Genomic DNA, 22,408 nt, shown 5'->3' with positions numbered 1-22,408 from the left:
TATGCAGAAGTGGTTTCTCAGTTTGAGCAGCAGAACCAGGTTAGACGTCACTGAAAACAATAAACCTAAGCGTGGGTAAAAAATAAACATATTTAAAACTTTGATATTAACAATTAAAAATGAAGTTTGTTACATGAATACATCTAGTTTCTGCATTTGTTCAAAAAACCAGAAGCTTTTTTTCCTTAAGCAGTATTTCTGTAATCCCAGTAATCTTTACATTTACACACAAACAACATATTTACTTTTTCCTTTAACAGTTTTAATCTATTGGGCAGATTGACCAACGTTTAGATGAAACATGTTTTATTTGTTTAAGTAGAAAAAACCACAGTAAAATATATCTGGCTTGATCTACTTAAAAAAAAAATTAAGGCAACTTTTTGCATGAGATTTTTATGTAGATCAAGAAAAACTAGTCTTTGTATAAACTACTTTATTTTTAGTATGTACAAAATTCATTTGCAAGTAAAGTCAACTTAATTTTTATAAATAAAGTAAATTTAACACAATTAAGTCGACTGTACTTGCAAAATATATTATTTACATTACAAAATTAAGTAGTTTATACAAAGACTAGTCTTTCTCGATCTACATATTAATCTCGTGCAAAAAGTTGAGTTATTTTTTGTTAAGTAGATCAACCACAGTACTTGTATCAGTGCTGGTAAAAACCTCAAACTCTCGTCTGTAGCCGGCCGCAGCGTTTCCTCATTCTGCTGCAGACGCAGAAGCTTCTGTCTCTGTTCTTCCATTAACTCCAACATACAAAAACTCTGTCTGTCTAGAGAAACAGAAATCAGTTTGACACTTTATCTCCACAGATAGAAACTCAGCAACAATCAGCTTCACACAAGAACAACATGAGATTTTATCTAGTCTAATAAAGGCTGTTAGTTAAACTTTCTCCCGTCATTTCCTGCCATTTTCAGGTCAAACAGAGTTGATGAACATCAGGAAGTTACATGAGGTTTAGCATGTAGCATGCTAGCATGTTTACTGCAGGAAACACAGTTTTCTGTAAACTTTTTAAATTTTCAATTTTATTTGTATAGCGTCTAATACAACAGAAGTGTCTCCAGGATCTTGGCGCAGGCAGGTGGAAGCAGCAGCGGGGGTGAACTGGGGTGGGGGGGGACCGCAGGCAGGTGGATGCAGCAGCGGGATGACTGGGGTGGGGGGTGGGTGGGGGGCGCAGGCAGGTGGGAAGCAGCAGCGGGATGACCGGGGTGGGGGGGGACCGCAGGCAGGTGGATGCAGCAGCGGGATGACTGGGGTGGGGGTGGGGGGACCGCAGGCAGGTGGAAGCAGCAGCGGGGATGACCAGGGGGGGGGGGGGGGCAGGCAGGTGGAAGCAGCAGCGGGATGACCGGGGTGGGGGGGGGCGCAGGCAGGTGGAAGCAGCAGCGGTATGACCGGGGTGGGGGGGGGGGACAGCAGGCAGGTGGAAGCAGCAGCGGGATGACCGGGTGTGGGGGGGGGGGGGGGAGGGGGGGGGGCGGGGGGGCGCAGGCAGGTGGAAGCAGCAGCGGGATGACCGGGGTGGGGGGGGGGCACAGGCAAGTGGAAGCAGCAGCTCCCGAAGCTCCGGGTAAACTTGACTAGGACTAATAAACTGTAAACTTGCCTCTCAAATTGTACAATATTTGGATTAATACATTTTTATTGATCAGAAAAGTTAAGATTAGAAAGGGGACAAACTCTAGAAGCGTGTAACTTTGGTTTTTCAATTAAAGAAAAACACACATTGGTCACAGAAATGACTCGGCATCAGTCAGTCTTCAGTTATTTCAGTGACCATTTATGTATTTTATCCTATTATCTGGACATCAACACATTTATCCACATTTCTTTGAGACCGTTTTTGTCTTCTTCTTCATAATATAATATTTGAAGTCGTTTAAATCCACATCTTTATCTATAAACATGCATCAGGGATGTTTGACAGTCAGGAGCTCGTAAATTATGGAGGTAGATTTGTCTTAATTATTCAATCAAAAAAAAGATTGCTTCAATCATCCGCCCACTGCGGGATGTTTGTGTCAAAATGATTCAATAAAAAAAAAAACTTCAAAACTTTTTTCACTTCAATCAAAAAAAAAAATCACTTAAAATCCCCCCAAAAATATTTTAAATCCAAAAAAAGTGTTCAAATGCAATTTTTTGGGTCTCAAATATTTTTTTTGCATTCAAACACTTTTTTTCTTCGATTGAAAAAGTTTTTTTTTTATTGAAAATATTTTTTTTCTTTTTGAAGCAACTTCTTTTTTGACTGAATAATTAAGACACAAATCTCCCTCCACAGTAAACGTGGTTGTTTGTCACGTCTCTAACCCTCAAACTGACCCGTAACAACCTCATCTTTAAAAAACACTTTGATACTTTTGCACGGCTATTTCCTTCCCGTTTACAGTTTATAATTAGTTATAAATAACTCCCCAGTTTCAAAACTCTATTGACGCCCTTGCTGACGGTTGAAATAAAAGCAGAATATGAGAATAAAATAAGCTGTGGTTTGTGTTTTTGAGCCGTCGTGTTGAGGACGTTTGTCCTCAGGGAGGATGGGATGATTGACAGCTGTCAGTCATCACCGTTAGAGGTGAACAGAATTTAAAGTTTAAAGTTTTTGGGTCGGGAGACCCGGGCTTGGCGGGGCTCACCGTGCATCCTGGGGTGCCTTCTGGCGGTGCTGGACCCCCCCGGGGAGGGGGAAACGGTGCGTGATTGTGTGTCTGTGTCGGTGAGAATGCGGTATGGAAGGGTCTTGCCATGGAGGATTTGAGCCTCCATGGCAGGACAACAAAACGTAATAATTTATCAATATTATGTTATACAAAGATGGTTATTATTATTATTATTATTATTATTATTATTATTATTATTATTATTATTATTATTATTATTATTATTATTATTAGTATTAGTATTATTAGTATTATTATTATTATGTATAGTATATATTATTATTATAGTATATCTTATTATTAGTATAGATATCGGATAGGTGAATGGATGAATGAATGGGATGCCTGGGTCTGGGGCCCTCCGTCGCGGGTGTCGCCTTGTTGGGGGGTTCCCTCTCTCCGGGCCCGGCTCCGGTCCCCCCCGCTGCCTCCGCGGCGGGGCGCCCCTCTGGTCTTGGAGGGCCACTTCGTGGGGGGCGGGTGCGCCTGCCCGCGTCGGCGGCCGGGGCGGCTCTGTCTCTCCGGGCAGGCTGGCCCCCTGCCGGGTGGGGGTCGTTGGCCTGAAGGGTGAGGGCCTCCTGGCCGCGTGTCCGGCCCGGACCGGGTGGCCGGGGATTGCCTGGGTCGCGGTCCGCCGCCGCGGGATCCCTGGCTGGTTCTTCCCGCGCCGTGGGGGCCCCGCCCGCGGGCCCCCTCGGCCACCGCCGGGGGGGGGGGGCCTCGCAGGCGGTGGGTTGCCTCCCTCCTACTTCTCCCCTTTGTGGGGTTGCTGGTGGCCTGGGTTCCGGGCTCTTCCGTGTCGGCCTCTGGTCTCGCGGGTGGCGGGGTTGCTCCCCCCCCTCCCCCACTATAGATACACTTCAGGTGGAGCTTTGTTTGGTTTATTACACACACACACACACACACACACACACACACACACACACACACACACACACACACACACACACTCACACACACACACACACACACACACACACACACACACACACACACACACACACACACACATAGACATACACACTGGCTTGTTCACCTGCATGCTGGCTCTGTAGTTTTTGGGTTTAGGTAGCGGTAGCGATAGCTTAGCTCAGACTGCGATCAGATCTCAAGATTTGGGTCGATTGCCCTTCATGTTTTGGTCGGCTCCGTGCCGGTTTCGTGCTTTGTTTGTGGTTTTTTGATTAAAATGGGAATGAAATACATCATTAATAAATTACAGGTATCATTAATAAATTACAATTGGAATTAAATATGTCATTAATTAATTAAAATACAATTAATTTTAAGTAAAATATTTTTTTAATTATTTCAGCATTTAATTAATTATCAGTATTTAGGACCAGAACCAGGACCAGGTCCAGGACCTGGTCTGGTCTCCAGAACTAAGTAGTCTAGCTGCAACACATCAAGAGTGGACATCAGATATTTTACAAGTGATATTTCTCTAAGAGCATATATATATATATATATATATATATATATATATATATATATATATATATATATATATATATATATCACTGCATTATTTGTTAAGCAGAATCTTGTCATTGTAGTTCCATATTGCTGAATCTTGGAACTACTTCCTGAATTGCTGAAATGTAATGTTTCCCTTAAATCATCCCCTCCCTCTCTTTCATGAAACAGTTGCTGTAAGTGATTTGGTGATAAATTGTTTCCTAGCTTTGTATAGAAATGGTGCTGTTTGGAATTCTACCATGTCATAAAGTTTAGTTATTTTAGGAGGAGTAGTTTGTATTTTACAATCACAGACTTGCAGATCCTCTAACTGTAACCCCGTGTGAACCAGAGGCCTGGAGGAAACTACCCTGGTTTACATCAGCGGCCTCTGGTGGTGGGAGGAGGAACTGCAGCTCTGGAACCTGCAGGTGCTCAGATATCTGTAGTAAAGACCTGGAGGAAACTACCCTGGTTTACATCACCTCCCCCTAGCGGTGGGAGGAGGAACTGCAGCGCTGGAACTGCTACCTGCTCTGTTACCTGCAGGGGGCGCCAGAGACCTGGTTTACAGTCTCAAAACACAAGGTTCATGTGATATTAGAAATGCGTTTAGCTCATGTAGATACTTTTATAAATATGTCAGATTTTCTGTTCACAATTTCTGGAAAAACATTTGGGAAATACAAGATTATTACTATAAGTAATAATATTAATAATAATAATAATAATAATAATAATAATAATAATAATAATAATAATAATAATAATAATATTAATAATGATAATAATAATAATAATTCATTTCTCAGAGCAACTAAAAAGCTCTTTATTGTTCATGTCTCTTAATAAAATTGTTACTTGTACGTGGGATTCTGATCTTATTTATTAAACATATAAAGGCATCGTCAGTGGTTTCAGTTTCCATCTACCAGGAATAAATAAATCAATAAATATCAATTATTTTACACCGAGTGGGACTTTTCTTTCTGTTCTTGACTGTTTTTGTACGTGGGGGTTTAAACCTGCAGGAGAAACGCTGACGTTGTTAACAAATATAAAGACACTTCTTGTTGCTGTATAGTTTTATATTTTACCATTAAAGTCTCAAACTCTAAAACAGAAGTTTTCATCATGAGTAAAACTGGTTCTAACTGGATAGGAAAACAAAACAAAAAGATTTCATACTTTAACACTTAATATCTTAATTTACATGATACATTTACAAAAAAGGAGCAGGAAGAAGTGTAAACTTATTTAATCCTCCCCCCATTCACTAATCATTTATTAACAAGTATTTATAATAACTAACTCTACTATAATTCTTTATTCTTGAAATTGTATTTCAAGAATAAAGCAAACAGAGTCGGATGAAATCGCTTTTATTTTTTCCCACATTCCGTTTTTATTTTTTCCATTTTCGGTCTATTTTTAAGTTTTGAGAATTTGGTTTTTAGAATTTTACGCAAATGTAACCCCAAGACAGTATATAAAGCAAAGAAATATAGACAATTTATGCAATTATAACTGAAAACCTTAATGTTTTCATACCTTTAAACATATTTAAAGGCAAAAACATTCCTTTTTTGGGCATAAACAAAAAAAAAAAAAAAGTTGTAATGATGAAAAACAAATCGATCTTTAGACATTCAAATAGATTTTTAGGAATTAATATGAGAATCGATTTAGAATCGAAAATCGATTTTTTCAACACAGACCCTAACCTTGGAGTTATTTTGATCAGGATTTGTGGTTTAAACAATTAATCAGGTTTGTAAAAACAGCGTTTTTTTTCCATCTTCGTAGGAACTTCCTCTCCCAGAAAAAAACAGACAAATTATCTTTAAAATCAGTTTGGTTTTTATTCCCAGCTCAGAGTTCATCATGTTGGAGCTAAAACAACGTAATTACATGAGGTTTAACATCATTTACACAAGCAGAAACAACAACGTTTATCAGTACAGTCATGAGTTAGAAATGTAACTATAGAAAACAAAACTGCCTTTTGGACCAGAGTGTAAATGTGTTTATTTCTTTTAACATCAAGATTAACTCGTAACTGGAGAAAGGTGCAACTGCCACGATGTCTGGATCCAAAAACCAACACAGAAGGAATAAAAAGTGTTTATATCTCTAAAAATACTGTACAAATACCAACGTTGAGGCAACGTGAAGATCATTTTAGCAGCTCGGAGGTTGATTCTCTTCTGGATTATGTTGTTTGCTCGGGTTTAACTCTCATTTTCTCATTTTCTCTTCCAGCTTTACTTAGTTGAGTCTCTACAGTCAGATTTCTGCTTCTCCGTTGAACTGAGGGCGTAATAATAAACTTAAAAACTTAAAAATAAACCCCAGAGCTAGACCACACTATAAAATTAAATAAATCAATATTCTTTCAAATGAAATTAAAAATGACATTTTCACGTGAAAACAAAATGCCACAAAGATGCAGCAACATTCAGCCCAAGTAACCACAAGATGTTTAATATTTTAATATTTTCATGTTAATTCTCGTATATTTCTGTACGGGAGAGTATCAGGGCCCGGCAGGAGAAGTGCACCATAAAAAAAATCTTCCCCTCTCAAATATTTGTTCTCCTGCACGGCCCTGATTCTCTTCCGTATTTCTGTTAATCCCAATTGATAATTGGAATATTTCTAAAATTGCTCAGTGTAACCTCTTAAGGAAAGTGTCTGAAAAAGTACCACCTTTGCAGCCCCGGCTGATTCCTGGTTTCAGGTCCGATTCCCGACCAACGAGGACGGATCTTCACACCCGAACAACCTCACAGTCCAGGCAAAGATTATACGACACTAAAAACTGATGGAAACTGTTTAAAGACACAGTAATAAACGTAAAAGGATCCACGTCTGTAATCGCGTTCAGGGGCCAGATGGTACATGGGGAATGTATTTTTAATATAGAATATATATCATATATATTCTAATATATCATATATTTATTTTATTAATACATATATATATATATATATATATATATATATATATATATATATATATATATATATATATATATATATATATATATATACAGTATATCCCCCTGGTGGCGCCACTGGGGACGTTCAGTGTTCTTGCCGACGGTTACAGATCCACGTCTACACCGTTCCAGGGGTTTCCAGAGGTTTCCACACTGCAAAAACTCCAAATCTTACCAGGAATATTTGTCTTATTTCTAGTTAAAATGTCTCATTTTTAGTCAAAAAATCTCATTACACTTAAAACAAGAGTCATCACCAGACAAATAACTTGTTATTTGACAATTTTCACCTGTTTCAAGTAAATTTTCACTTGAAATAAGTAGAAAAATCTGCCAGTGGAACAAGATTTATCTTTTTATTACAAGCAAAAAAATCTGATCAGATTTGTCAGATTTTTCTACTTATTTCAAGTGAAAATCTTCTTGAAACAGGTGAAAATTGTTGTTTTTTCCAGTGATTTTAACTAGAAATAAATATTCTTGTTAAGATTTTGAGTTTTTGCAGTGCAGGGCCTGGTTAAACCGGTTCAGTTCCTCAGGCAGGGCGGGGCCTCTTCAGCAGCTGTCGGGGAGGCCGGGGGGGTCAGGTGGAACGTGGACACCGGACTCTGGGACGGACTGATGGAAAACTTCCTGATCACCGAGCTGCAGGAAAGAGAACCAGACAGACGTGAGACGAGAGTAAACACTAGTGCATCAGACACAACTCAGGCCACGTTTCCACATATCCGGGTATTTACAAAAACGGATATTTCCCCCTCTACGTTTTGAAAAATACCATCATTTACACAAACACGCATAAATAGCTGTTAAGAATAGAATAAGAATTAAAGCTGCAAGCAGCGATGAACGGGCCATCGTCCGTGCAATTTTCACCAATAAAAGTCAAGGACTCTAAACTAAGTCCGATGACTCCACCACGACTCTTTATGTCAAACCATTCAAAAGTTATTGCAGAAAGTAGGAACTATCAAATATGGACCAATCAGATGAAGTGGGGGCGCGCTTTTTGGCGTCTATCGTCGCCACGGTAACGCTTTTGACTAAGAAAAGTAAAGCACATCGTTGCGGGATGGAGACGCACATTTTGATGTATAACACACCTGGGTGCACGTTACGGTTCAGGAGAAGAAACGGCCAAAGAAATGGCATAAATTTCGCCAAAATGACACAATTAATTCAAAATGGCCGACTTCCTGTTCGGTTTCGGCCATGGCGCCAAGAGACTTTTCTTTAAGTTGTGACATGATACAGGTGTGTACCGATTTTCGTGCATGTACGTCAAACTGTAATGTGGGGCTTGAGGTTAAAGTTTTCTAGGGGGCGCTGTTGAGCCATTTTGCCACGCCCATTAATGCAAACCATTTAATATCAAGTTCTTCACCAGGGGCCTCATTTAAAATGGACTGCGTAGAATTCATACTAAAAGTGCACGTACTCTCAAAAGCCGAAAATGCCGGGCGCAAAAAAAAATCCGGATCAATAAAACCATGTGCACGCAGACTTCCACGCAGTCCAGCTGGAAGGTTGCGTAGCTGAATCCGCCTCCTATCACGCCCAGAAATGCATATGGATGAGCCTGCTGAGCATGCGCAGTGGCTTTCTGCAGCCTATTTGGCGCAGATCCATGGTTTGGCGTCAGAATGAATGAGAAGTAGCAGCCACCGTGACACTGACTTTCACGGAGACCTAGATATGATGTGGAGGACAGGAAAACCACATTATTTGGTGGTCACAGTAAAAGTTAGAATAAGTATATAAATAGTAGGCTATACAATAAAATAAAGCGAGTGAGTGGCAGCACGCCGTTGCTGCGCTAAACGCCGTGAGTTCCCCGGCGCAACAGGGGGACACACGTCCCCCCGTCTTTTCAAAATCATGTATTTGTCCCCCCCACTTTTTACAGTTTAAAAACTAACGGTAGGATCAGCAAATCATCAAGACACTCGGGACGGCGGCCCGGCGGCCCCCGCTCCCCCTCCTCCCTCCCGTCTCCCCTCAGAGCTGCTCTATGCTGATTTATGGTTCCGCGTCACACCAACGCAGAGCCTACGGCGTAGGGTACGCGGCGACGCGCATCCTACGCCGGACCCTACGGCGTAGGCTCTGCGTTGGTGTGACGCAGAACCATAATTCCGGCTGTAACAACATGTGCGCACGTACCCGTGCATGACAGGCAGATACACACGGGGAGAAGGGACTATTTCTTTAAAAAAAAATTTTTTAACTTTATCCTTATGAACGCAATTGTTATATAGTCCAACTTTCCTTATTTTAATCAGAACACTTTCTTTTTTCCTCTTCAGCGTGGAGTAGTGGGTTCGGAGCGGCAGCCATCGACCCCCCCCCCCCCCCCCGCCGCCTGCTCCGTTATCAGCACTATTTTATTATAAGTCTGATATAGCCTATGTTGTGATATGTGATGACATTATTAAGAGTATGACATGAATCTGGCTTCATTTCACCACCTCACAGTCTGCGTCGCCAGTTCCCCGTGTCTTAAGTAAATTCTTACGGGAGGGTCCGGGTTGCCGTAAAGATAAGCAGATTTTTCGGTTAGTTTTTTCTTTTTAGATCCGAGACTTTGCGTAGAAGGCGGCTTCCGCAACTTTCAGGCGCTTTTTCTGCGCAAGCAAGCTTTATAGATGAGGCCCCAGGCCTGGCTTGGTGCAAAATTTGGTGCCTTTTGGGGCACGTTTAGGGGGAAAAAAGGACCTAATTTAGTCGGAAGAAAAACGAGAAAAACAACAAAGAGAACAATTCCTACAGATACATTAGGGCCTTCGCACTGTCAAAAAGAAGAAGAAAAAGATTTTCCTGATCGACATCATTCCTCATGTTGGGTAATCGTTGCAGCTGGAGTTGAGATTCTCACCTCTTGTCCGTTTCCTCCTCCTGCTCCTCCACCGATGTTTCCGTTGGTCCGTCCTCGTCCGCGCTAGCCTGACACCGTGACGGCCGTGCTAGCCCTCCGTCCTGCTCGCTGAACTCGGTCGGTTCCACCACGATGGACGGCAGACGTTCCCGTCGGTACTGGAAATCCTCTGGATAGTCCGACTCCTCGCTGGAGTTGGTCTCCGGAAAGATCTGGACCAGAGAGGAGATTCATGACTCATGCTCTGACTTATTACTTTCCTACTAATTGGTTTAATTCATCGCACGAATCGGCACAGATTACTTTTGTAATCCTGTATTTGACCCGGTCTTTGTACATTTTGACCGTATAGAAACGTAATTCTCGCCAGTTGTGTGAAAACCAACATTTCGACTTTTTCTCAAAATTGTATCTCGACATTCCAACTTTTTCTCGACATTCCAACTTTTTTCTCGACATTCCAACTTTTTTCTCGACATTCCAACTTTTTTCTCGACATTCCAACTTTTTTCTCGAAGTGCACAATAAAATAAAATCGTGCAAAGTTATGGAAAAGCCCTGAATGCAGGCATTGTGATGTAGAATTGTCTTTTCGGCTTCAGCAATGTTTATTTTACTTTTTTCGTTTTGTAAAAATGGCTTAACTTGTACAAGGCTTAAGACCGAAATAAAGACTATTCATTCATTCATTCATTCATTCATTCATTCATTCATTCATTCATTCATTCATTCATTCATTCATTCATTCGTTCATTCATTCATTCATTCATTCAAGGTCAAACCTTTGAGACACCAGCAGAAAGTGCAAAACATACTAATAACCAGGTCAGGTTCAATGAAGATGGAAATCAACAACATTCTGGTGCGTTTTAGTCCATTCCTGCTTCCCAAGTACCCGATATTTACCTGAGTATTTATTATAAATGTTCTCAGTTGGATTTATAGCGTTTCACTACATGAATTGAGATAGAAAGTAGCTCTAAACGTGGAAGATTGAGTCAAATAACTCCTTGTTTTCACCACTAGTACGTACTGTACACTACGAACGTTTACGGGACTGGATTGAGGTTCCTGTTGAGGAACAGAGACGTTCAAGAGGTTTGTGAAGACAAATGTTCGATAGACCGTTAAATACATAAATAAGTCTCTATCGCTGGTTCCCAAGTTCCCCTGGTCTAATCAAGGGTCTGCATCCCTGGTTATCTCAGTTTTTAGTCAGTAGCCCAAGTATTTCTTTCATTAAAGTCCTGTTCAATGTTCTCACACATCACATTCACCCCGGAGGTCCGATGACCTGCTAATCCTGCTAATCCTGCTAACCAGCGTGTTTCTGGACCGGGGGGAAGCTGGAGACAGAACAAGAGTTGTACCTGATAGGCTCTGCTTCCTCTTCTCTGAACCGGACCGTCCTCCATCTGAGGTTCAACCTGACTGAGCATGTTCATGCTGCACAAACACAGAAAAAACAACAGATTTAGAACAAAAGCAGGAGAAAAAACACATGTATTTAAACCAGGAACATGCAGCTCCGCTCCTAGTAAGGTTTCTGATTCTAATTATAGATTGTCTTCAGCTTGTCTTTAAAGGAAAAGTTTCGTTTTTTACAACCTGGACCTTATTTCTGGCATTTTTTATGGTTGTATACTCACCCGGGCAAGTTTGGTGTCATTTGGAGTCCTTCGGAAGATATTAGGAGTTTTGTGCGAGCCTCTTCTCCATATAACGGTAGTGAACGGGGCACAGCGGGACACAGACGATGCAGCGTCTAAATAACACATGATTGCCGCGAAACTCTTCATTTCTTTTATGAATCACTAGATCTGCTTCCAGGACCTGTTGTCTACATCCGGGGCTGTCTGTGTAACAAATAAATCAGTTTGTAAACAAGACCTCTGAACTCATGACGTCATCTCTGTGCGCGCATCCCAGACACAGCTCCGTGTACAGCTGGAGTTCTACTGTTAGTTTACTGTTAGTTATTTGAAACATTCATACACAAATTCTGAGGTTGTGGACGACGACTTTGAATATGATGGACGTCCTTACCGTTTTGAGCCGGAGTTACGGCTGAAGAGCTCACTGAACGGAGGACAGAGTGCAGCACAGAGATGACGTCATGAGTTCAGAGGTCTGGTTTACAAACTGATTTATTTATTTTATTTGTTACACAGACAGCGCCACAATGTTACAACAGGTCCTGGAAGCAGATCTAGTGATTCATAAAAGAAATGAAGAGTTTCGCGGCAATCATGTGTTATTTAGACTCTGCATGTCTGTGTCCCGCTGTGCCCCGTTCACTACCGTTATATGGAGAAGAGGCTCGCAAAAAAAACCCCTAATATCTTCCGAAGGATTCCAAATGACACCAAACTTGCCTGGGTATATGACCATAAAAAATGCCAGAAATAAGGTCCAGGTTGTAAAAAACCGAACTTTCCCTTTAAGTTCTGCAAAACCCGGTCCTTTGTATCAGGGTGTGATGAAGCAGAGAAACATCTACACCATGCAGGACGGGGGTCTGGAGGAACCTGGAACCAAGACTGTAAAGTCTGGACAGTTCTGCTAATGACACAGTCATTTGTATCACAACCATCTTCAACCATTTCCCCTTCACAGTGAATCCCTTTTTAAGAGGAAACTTCAATTCTATTTAAGACAGTAATTTCATCTGTTTGGTGTGTTGTGGATATGATTTGTTTTAGATGACGGGTTTGTCTATTATCTATTGTATGTATTGTTTTGGCTTTTATTTTTTGATTTTTGTTTTGTGTGCTTTGTAATTGTGATTGTACTGTATGTGTTGCATGCAGCAGCATGTTTAGATACTACCCTGTCACAATTCTGACTTTTTTCTCAGAATTCTGACTTTTTTTCTCCCAGAAATGGGTTTTTCTTCTTCGGTGGTCCTGGTACCCTCCCGTAGGGACCAGGACCAGGACTGGTACCCCCCTCCCGTAGGGACCAGGACCAGGACTGGTACCCCCCTCCCGTAGGGACCAGGACTGGTACCCCCCTCCCGTAGGGACCAGGACCAGGACTGGTACCCCCCTCCCGTAGGGACCAGGACCAGGACCAGGACTGGTACCCCCCTCCCGTAGGGACCAGGACTGGTACCCCCCTCCCGTAGGGACCAGGACTGGTACCCCCCTCCCGTAGGGACCAGGATCAGGACTGGTACCCCCTCCCGTAGGGACCAGGACCAGGACTGGTACCCCCCCTCCCGTAGGGACCAGGACTGGTACCCCCCTCCCGTAGGGACCAGGACTGGTACCCCCCTCCCGTAGGGACCAGGACTGGTACCCCCCTCCCGTAGGGACCAGGACCAGGACTGGTACCCCCCTCCCGTAGGGACCAGGACTGGTACCCCCCTCCCGTAGGGACCAGGACCAGGACCAGGACTGGTACCCCCCTTCGTAGGGACCAGGACCAGGACCAGGACTGGTACCCCCCCTCCCGTAGGGACCAGGACCAGGACCAGGACTGGTACCCCCCTTCGTAGGGACCAGGACCAGGACTGGTACCCCCCCTCCCGTAGGGACCAGGACCAGGACCAGGACTGGTACCCCCCTCCCGTAGGGACCAGGACCAGGACTGGTACCCCCCTCCCGTAGGGACCAGGACTGGTACCCCCCTCCCGTAGGGACCAGGACCAGGACTGGTACCCCCCTCCCGTAGGGACCAGGACCAGGACCAGGACTGGTACCCCCTCCCGTAGGAACCAGGACCAGGACTGGTACCCCCCTCCCGTAGGGACCAGGACCAGGACCAGGACTGGTACCCCCCCCCTCCCGTAGGAACCAGGACCAGGACTGGTACCCCCCTCCCGTAGGGACCAGGACTGGTACCCCCCTCCCGTAGGGACCAGGACCAGGACTGGTACCCCCCCTCCCGTAGGGACCAGGACCAGGACTGGTACCCCCCTCCCGTAGTGGGGCACCAGTGCAACCTCATTTAAAGACGTTCCCTAAAATCCTCCACGGAGCAGCAACAACAAGTTTACATAGACATTAGAATCTCCTCATACTGATGTTGTCCCACGACAACCCGTCTACAATATCCAACACGCTTCCTCCAACCTTCACTTAAACACCAACAGAACAAAGATAATATTCAACTGGAATCTACCACGTATCACCTTTCGATATCTCCTCCCTGGACGGATCAGTACTCGATAGTTCACTCTCGTTTGACGTCTACACTAATACACTACTCTCTAGATGTTTCCCTACTTCAGAACATTTGATACAAGGAGCCGTGTCACCAACAGATGTGTCCAGACCTTCAGGACAAGCTGATGAGGACCGGTAATTAGAATAAGGTGTGTTGATGTCACTGTCATGCTCTTTGAAAACACACTGTGGGACATAAATACTGTTTCTCCTCCGTCAGTGACTCTGTGAGGTCGTTATGAGTCCAATCCGTTCAGACTGTATTGGGTTTAGTTCTCTAACTCAGCTGTAGACATGGAGTTTGGTTTAAAAGTTCCTGGTCCTCAGGGGCCGTGTCCTGCACCTTTTTAGATGATGCATCGAGGCAGGACCACGGCCCTGGGGGCCCGAGGAGGTCCGTCCCAGCTACAGAGTTCAGGTCCTCAGACTTCTGAACAAGAACTCTGCTGTCCCGACCTGGATAGCTAATTCCATTAGCTCAATCCGTTTGGATCATTTACAGCAGGGGTGACTCCAGTCCTCAGGGCCGGTGTCCTGCAGGTTTTAGATGTGTCCCTTTTTTTATCAAACCGTGATACAAGGAGCTGCGTCATCAACAGAACTATCCAGACTTTGATGACAAGATGGTGACGACTGTTAATTAGAATCAGGTGTGTTGATGCAGAGAAACAACTAAAACATGCAGGAAAACAACTAAAACATGCAGGGAGACAACTAAAACATGCAGGAAACAACTAAAACATGAAGGGAAACAACTAAAACATGCAGGAAACAACTAAAACATGCAGGAAAACAACTAAAACATGCAGGAAACAACTAAAACATGCAGGAAACATCTAAAACATGCAGGAAACAACTAAAACATGCAGGACACCGGCCCTCGAGGGCCGGAGTCCGACACGTGATTTACAGTATCCCCGTACAGTACCCCCCGGCAGCCTCCACACATTTATAACACATTTCCAACGTCTCCGTGGCAACCGGGGACGAGACAAGCAGCTTATTGTCTCCGCCGTTGGTCAGCACTGATGTCGGTGAAGGATGAGAGGACGATTCTGCAGAGTTAATCTGCAGGTAAGCTGCTAACGAGACAACAGGCTGCTAACAAGACAACAGGCTGCTAATGAGACGACAGGCTGCTAACGAGACAACGGGCTGCTAACGAGACAACGGGCTGCTAACGAGACAACAGGCTGCTAACGAGACGACAGGCTGCTAACGAGACAACAGGCTGCTAACGAACAACAGGCTGCTAACGAGACAACAGGCTGCTAACGAGACAACGGGCTGCTAATGAGACAATGGGCTGCTAACGAGACAACGGGCTGCTAACGAGACAACAGGCTGCTAACGAACAACAGGCTGCTAACGAGACAACAGGCTGCTAACGAGACAACAGGCTGCTAACGAGACAACAGGCTGCTAACGAGACAACGGGCTGCTAACGAGACAACAGGCTGCTAACGAGACAACGGGCTGCTAACGAGACAACAGGCTGCTACGAACAACAGGCTGCTAACGAGACAACAGGCTGCTAACGAACAACAGGCTGCTAACGAGACAACAGGCTGCTAACAAGACGACAGGCTGCTCTGACTTGGGGGGGGGTAACCAAAACAACAAATGGATCGATTATGATGTAAAATATCTGGAGACTGAAAATGAGATGATATATAGATGACACACATCTGTTCCAGATCACTGAGTAGTTAGCGTAGCGCCGTGGCCAGAAGGTCCAGCTGGACTCTGTTTCATTTCATTTCCCTGTCTCATTTATTTGTTATAGAGGGACAATGTACATTAATGAACATTTTAAAAATGTAAATGCACCCATTGCTGAAGGAATGAGCACGGGGATCAACACTCAAACTTTAACGCTGGGGGAGCAAAGCCGCAAGCTTGATGCGATTCTTGAACAGAATCGCAGGCTGGCGGCGTCTTTGAGCTCATTGGCAAGATGGATAAGACCTTGGAGAAGTTGGAAGCTCGGCTTGGCGGGAATTGATCACAAATTCGTCTGTTTGGAGTCGCCATTGATGAACCAGAGACTGAAGGCAGACGGAAAATTACTGGAGTCTGCCTGTTTCCTTTCTTTCAATATAATTGTTGATTCTATAATCTGACCCTGACAGGGCAGCTTGGCCCGTTGCTCCAGTCACAATCTCTCTGGTGGAATGTAAACAAGTGGCTCTGCCCCCACTAACCCTCCCCTCTCAGGAACATCTGTGGACCTGTTTTCAGAACTGTACCGAGCCGTCTGATAACATCAAGGACAATGGCTGAGGAGCAGCTCTGGAAGTCTGAAGTTTTCACAGACTTACCGCTCACACACACACTTACTTACTGATAACCCCCCCCCCCCCCCCCCCACATCTTCAACGCCTTCCCTGGCTCCCCTCCTTCCAGCCCACCTGACACGGTCGCCGGGTTTGAGCGCCACGAAGCCGCGGCCCTCACTTTGATGAACTGTGCTGGGATACCGCCCCCCCCCCCCCCCCCCCCCCCCCCCCAGACTTGCCCACCCCCCATACCCATGCAAGTTATGATGTTGTTTTGTTGTGTGCATGTTGCTTTTCTGTGCTGAGGTGTTATTTGCACCTTGACACTAGGTATTAATACACAGTGTGAAGATCCTTTTTTTCTCCCTCCTCCTCCATCCCAGTGTCATCCTTCTTCTAAAAATGGCGTCCGTATTAATGGTGCCATCGGTGTGAACCGGAGTCAAGTTCTCTCGTCTGATTTATGTCTGACTTGGCAATAAAGCTTTTTCTGATTCTGATTCTGATTCTGATGCACTACAGGTAAATCAGGGACTAGTGCACTACGGGTAAATCAGGGACTAGTGCACTACAGGTAAATCAGGGACTAGTGCACTACAGGTAAATCAGGGACTAGTGCACTACAGGTAAATCAGGGACTACATGCACTACAGGTAAATCAGGGACTAGTGCACTACAGGTAAATCAGGGACTACATGCACTACAGGTAAATCAGGGACTACATGCACTACAGGTAAATCAGGGACTAGTGCACTACAGGTAAATCAGGGACTACATGCACTACAGGTAAATAAGGGACTACATGCACTACAGGTAGATCAGGGACTAGTGTCGGCTGTCAATTAGCCATTTCTTTAGATTTTTTTTAAATGAGCTGTATGAGATGGACTCTCTGATGTTTTGAGGGATTGTATTCCAGTCTTTAGCTGTCCTGTAGGTAAGTACTGATTGACCAAATACAGTTTTCCTAAATGGGATCTCACAATCACCTCTAGCAGCAGGTGATCTAAATTTTATAAGGCTACAGACCGTATTGGTTCAATACGGAACACAACATTTAATTCCAAATTACGTAGCAATTCCGTATTTCAAGGGACAGGTGGCAAGCCTGCTCGTTCCTAAATAACTGCATTCCTTGCCCAGTACCTTTGACATGTGCAATGGCAATAAAGTTGAATCTAATCTAATCGAATATCGTTGATGATATTTCTTGCAATATATGGAATATGGTAGATATGGTATATTGTGATATTATCGTTATCGTGGGCCTCATATCACCACAGTATTGAACCGTGAGTTACTGTATCGTCCCAGCCCTGATTCAGGCCACATGGATCAGGTCTGGATCCAGACCCGGGTCTATTAGTCCAGGGGCCAGGGCCCAAAATTTCACCTGTCAGTACTCAAGGTCTAGTCGCGGAGTCAGACTCTGTTTACGGCTCGACTGTTTTCTTTATATGCAAGATTAGATAGTTCAGATACATAGCATTTGTTAAGAGAATACAATTGGGAGGAACAGATGTTTAGCATTGGGGGGTTTTATCTGTGATCTGGGTTGACACCCCAGCCCTATCCCTAACCCTAACCCTAACCCTAACTCTAACTCTAACCCTAACCCTAACTCTAACCCTAACTCTAACTCTAACCCTAACTCTAACCATAACCCTAACTCTAACTCTAACCTTAACCCTAACCCTAACCCTAACTATAACCCTAACCCTAACCCTTACCCTAACTATAACCCTAACCCTAACCCTAACCCTAACCCTGAAGCCATCTCCCCTTATTTTCACAATAGTACAGGAATTTACCAGTACAAAGCTGTCAATGACATGCCCAAGAGCAGCCTGAAGGGGCCAGGCCATCTTTACGACTACACCTTTCTCTCATGGTTGCTTAAAAACCTCCGGGTGAAAATCTCAGCCACAATTTGCATACAAACCACAAGACCCCGCCCACGGCTCACAGCCCGCCAATCATAGCCACTGTTACTTGTAAAATCTAAATACACCTTAAATCTCCTTTTTACTGAAAGCTAAGACTTAACTTAGTTTATCCTTTATAAAATTTTAATATACCTTAAAATTCGTTGTTACTTATCCATTTTTAAAGGGCATTTTATCTTGAGTTACTGTCTAAAACTGGTATGCATTTATCCAATGTAAACTGTATTTCAACCTCAGTTACTGCTAAAATAACGAAAAAGACCTTAGAAAACTCAATTTATTAATTCACTTAAAACAATACCGGAACCCAATTTACTTCAAAAATCTAAAATTAACCAAACCTCAATTTCTAAAATTATTAACCAAAATAAAAAACCCCCTAACGATGTACAAACCCAGATATTTTTTCTTTGACAGAGCTTCGTTTTATTGGGGCTGAAGCCATCTCCCCTTATTTTCACAAAAGTACAGGAATTAACCGTACAAGCTGTCAAGGACATGCCCAAGACCAGCCTGAAGGGGCCAGCCCATCTTTATGACTACACCTTTCTCTCATGGTTGCTAAAAAACCTCCGGGTGAAAATCTCAGCCACAATTTGCATACAAACCACAAGACCCCGCCCACGGCTCACAGCCCGCCAATCACAGCCACTGCAGACACGAATAAAACATAAGTGTTCCACACACCAACTTTAACACACATAATCAAAAAGACAAGTGACATAAATGGGAAATAAAATAAAAATCTAAAGCAAAAGATCTAACCAAAGAGAAACATGTCGAAAAAAGAACTCTAACACACAAAATAAAACTATTAAATAGACAATTATCTGTAATAAGATAAGAACCGGGACCCCGCGGGGATAACGGAGAATAAAACCTCAAATACACCAGAAGATTACAAGACTTGAAGATTTCCTGCTGAAGATCCCAAGAACCTCCAGGGCAGCCACTCCAGAAAAAATCAAAAGCTCTTTTGAGAGCTATGAGCAAATTTTCCTCCTCCGCCAAGCCTCCAGAAGAACGACCAGCCCCATGGACCACGGACCTCCTCCTCCAAGCCTCCAGAAGAACGGCCAGCCACACGGACCACGGACCAGGCCTCCTCCTCCTCCAAGCCTCCAGAAGAACGACCAACCTCATGGACCACGGACCTCCTCCTCCAAGCCTCCAGAAGAACAGCCAACCCCACGAACCAGAGAAACACCGACTTCACAGCCGACACAGACATCTTTCAAGGTAAGTGAACAAAGTAACTCTCACTAGGGAACACCTTTCAAGGTAAGTGAACAAAGTAACTCTCACTAGGGAATACCTCAATCTTCTTCCAAAAATAATATTATGGGACTACAAAAAAGGTAACAATTCCTAAAATACCAAAACTTTTTAAACAAAAAATACATGAAAATAGAAAACAAAACGATGAATATAAAAATAACCGACGGTGACAGTGTTTACAATAAATGTTCATAAATATTTTACTGTACCCTGAGTAAATATAAGATCCTTCGAAAAACCAAAAAATATTAATTGGGCACTGGACGACCTTGGACTCGATCAACCCAAGGGGGCCACTAGCGCGGAGGGCGTCTGGTATTCCCACGGCCGAAACGCCTGTTGATCCGCTAGATACCACTGACGAAAGTCCAGAAATTCATATTAGGTACCAATAATTACTATCTCCTCCCGGGCCTCCAGGAGGGATAATAATGAAGGTTATTCTAAACTAGGAATAATACACCTAAAACCGACCTCCAAACAAACAGGGTCACCCTCTAATTAATTCAAATCTACTGATCTACGGATCTCATTACATTCATTTTATAAACATTTCAGCCACAAGAGATCTTCGGATCTCATTACATTCATCTTATAAAACATTTCAGCCACAAGAGATCTTCGGATCTCAGTACATTCATCTTATAAAACATTTCAGCCACAAGAGATCTTCGGATCTCATTACATTCATCTTATAAAACATTTCAGCCACAAGAGATCTTCGGATCTCAGTACATTCATCTTATAAACATTTCAGCCACAAGAGATCTTCGGATCTCATTACATTCATCTTATAAAACATTTCAGCCACAAGAGATCTTCGGATCTCATTACATTCATCTTATAAAACATTTCAGCCACAAGAGATCTTCGGATCTCAGTACATTCACCTTATAAACATTTCAGCCACAAGAGATCTTCGGATCTCATCACATTCATCTTATAAACATTTCAGCCACCTAACCCTAACCCTAACCCTAACCCTAACCCTGGCCCCAACCCCAACCATAAACTTAAACCTAACCCAAACCATAACCCTAACCCTAACCCAAAACCCTAACCCTAACCCTAACCCTGACCCTAACCCTAACCCTAACCCTGGCCCCAACCCCAACCATAAACTTAAACCTAACCCAAACCATAACCCTAACCCTAACCCAAAACCCTAACCTTAACCCTAACCCAAATCCGAATTTCAACCTTAACCTTAAAGCAAAACCCTAAACTTAAACTAAACCCTAACCTTAACCCTAATCTTAAGCTACACAAACAAACTCTAACCCGAACCCCAAATCCTAAAAACCGCTCCAAAAAAACCCCCCCTCACCTCTCCTCTCTGAACTATCAACCCACCAACCAAACCCCCCCCCCCCCCCCCCCCCCCTTCTTCTCCCCTTCCAAAACTCACAACTGTCCTCTCATATTGCACCCACTAGCCACAGACGAAGACACCGGATCCTCCACAATCCGACTGCACGCATAAGGGGTACCCAGTGACCTTGATTCACCATACAGCACATCTCACATCAAAACTCTGAAACTATTCAGAGGTCTCGCACCATACGCTACTGACAAAAGTACTTTAGTGCATACGGATCTCAACTGGATGTACGATGTGAGAGTGCAACACTACCTTCTGCGAACTCTGGTAACGCCTACGAGCGTTAGGAGGCAGTAGCGTATTGGTTTCCCGCAGGGAGCCGTTGAACACAAACCCTAACCCTAACTATAACCCTAACCCTAACCCTTACCCTAACTATAACCCTAACCCTAACCCTAACCCTAACCCCAGGTGGGAGACAATCAGAGGAGATGTAGAGCTGGAGGTGAAACATGTTTGGGTGTCTTTCCCCCAGCTGCTCCACCAATGAGATTCAGTTACAAAGAAAACCTTCCTTTTTTAGTATAAATTCAACTGGATTGATGACAACGGTGTGCATTCCTCTCCTGCCTACGTGGTTTGAGAGAATTGTAAAACCTCCGGCCGGACAACATTGTGCATGATGTAATAAAAGCTTGACTTAACTTTGATTCTTTTCCCTGGTTTTCTTACAGTTTATCAGACAAACGAACACGAGGATCTTTCAGATTATAAAGGAACTGGACTGAGCTTGAAGATTACCTGTGGGAGGCCGGGATGCAGCTCATCTTCCTCTCAAGGAAGATTGAGAACCAGCAGGTAGTCCAGGTGAAGTGCTGAGCCTGGTCTGGTCTGATCCGGTCTGAGGGACTGGAGCCTCCGAGAACCAGAACCAGCAGGTATTCCAGGTGAAATGCGGAGGAACTGGAGGAACTGCAGCCTCCGAGCTGCCGGTACCGTCTCTGTTCCTGCAGGACTCGGGTCTCCAGTCAGCCCTGTCCTCGTCTCGTTTCCCTGCAGGACTGGGGATCCCTGGTCTACCACCCCCCCCTCAGGCTGGTGACGCCGGTCCTCGTCCTCGTGCAGATCCCCGTGCACGTGCGGCCCGGCTCACCAGGATGACAGGATTAGCGTCGGCCTCGTTTACAGATAAATCCTGACGGACATGAGGCGGTGACGCAGCAACGACTTCCTCGTCCTCCAGATTAGAGTTTAGAGTTTAGAGTTTAGAGCTGCTGCTGCTGCACATTCATCATCAGTTACTGCTGCATCACCAGTTCATTTAATTCTTTATTTCATTCATTAAAAGAAAAATAAACAGTTCAATATGATTGCAACAAGCCTCTTTCCTTGAA

General features: G+C 43.9%; 1 protein-coding gene across 1 annotated transcript; it reads right to left on the bottom strand.

The window, feature by feature from the left end:
• Positions 1-6,000: 6,000 nt before the first annotated feature.
• On the bottom strand, positions 6,001-22,127 carry LOC133459425 (protein LBH-like). Its single transcript, XM_061739327.1, has 4 exons — positions 21,816-22,127; positions 11,392-11,467; positions 10,022-10,233; positions 6,001-7,791 (listed from the first exon to the last, which is right to left on the bottom strand). The coding sequence occupies exons 1-4, from the start codon at positions 21,839-21,841 to the stop codon at positions 7,674-7,676; spliced, it is 432 nt and encodes a 143-aa protein (XP_061595311.1). The 5' UTR covers positions 21,842-22,127; the 3' UTR covers positions 6,001-7,673.
• Between the last annotated feature and the right edge of the window lie 281 nt (positions 22,128-22,408).

This window comes from Cololabis saira, chromosome 14 (genome assembly GCF_033807715.1).
Source record: "Cololabis saira isolate AMF1-May2022 chromosome 14, fColSai1.1, whole genome shotgun sequence".
NCBI lineage: Eukaryota > Metazoa > Chordata > Actinopteri > Beloniformes > Belonidae > Cololabis > Cololabis saira.
Note: the sequence above shows the minus strand (reverse complement) of the source record. Positions and strands in the feature narration are given on the sequence as shown.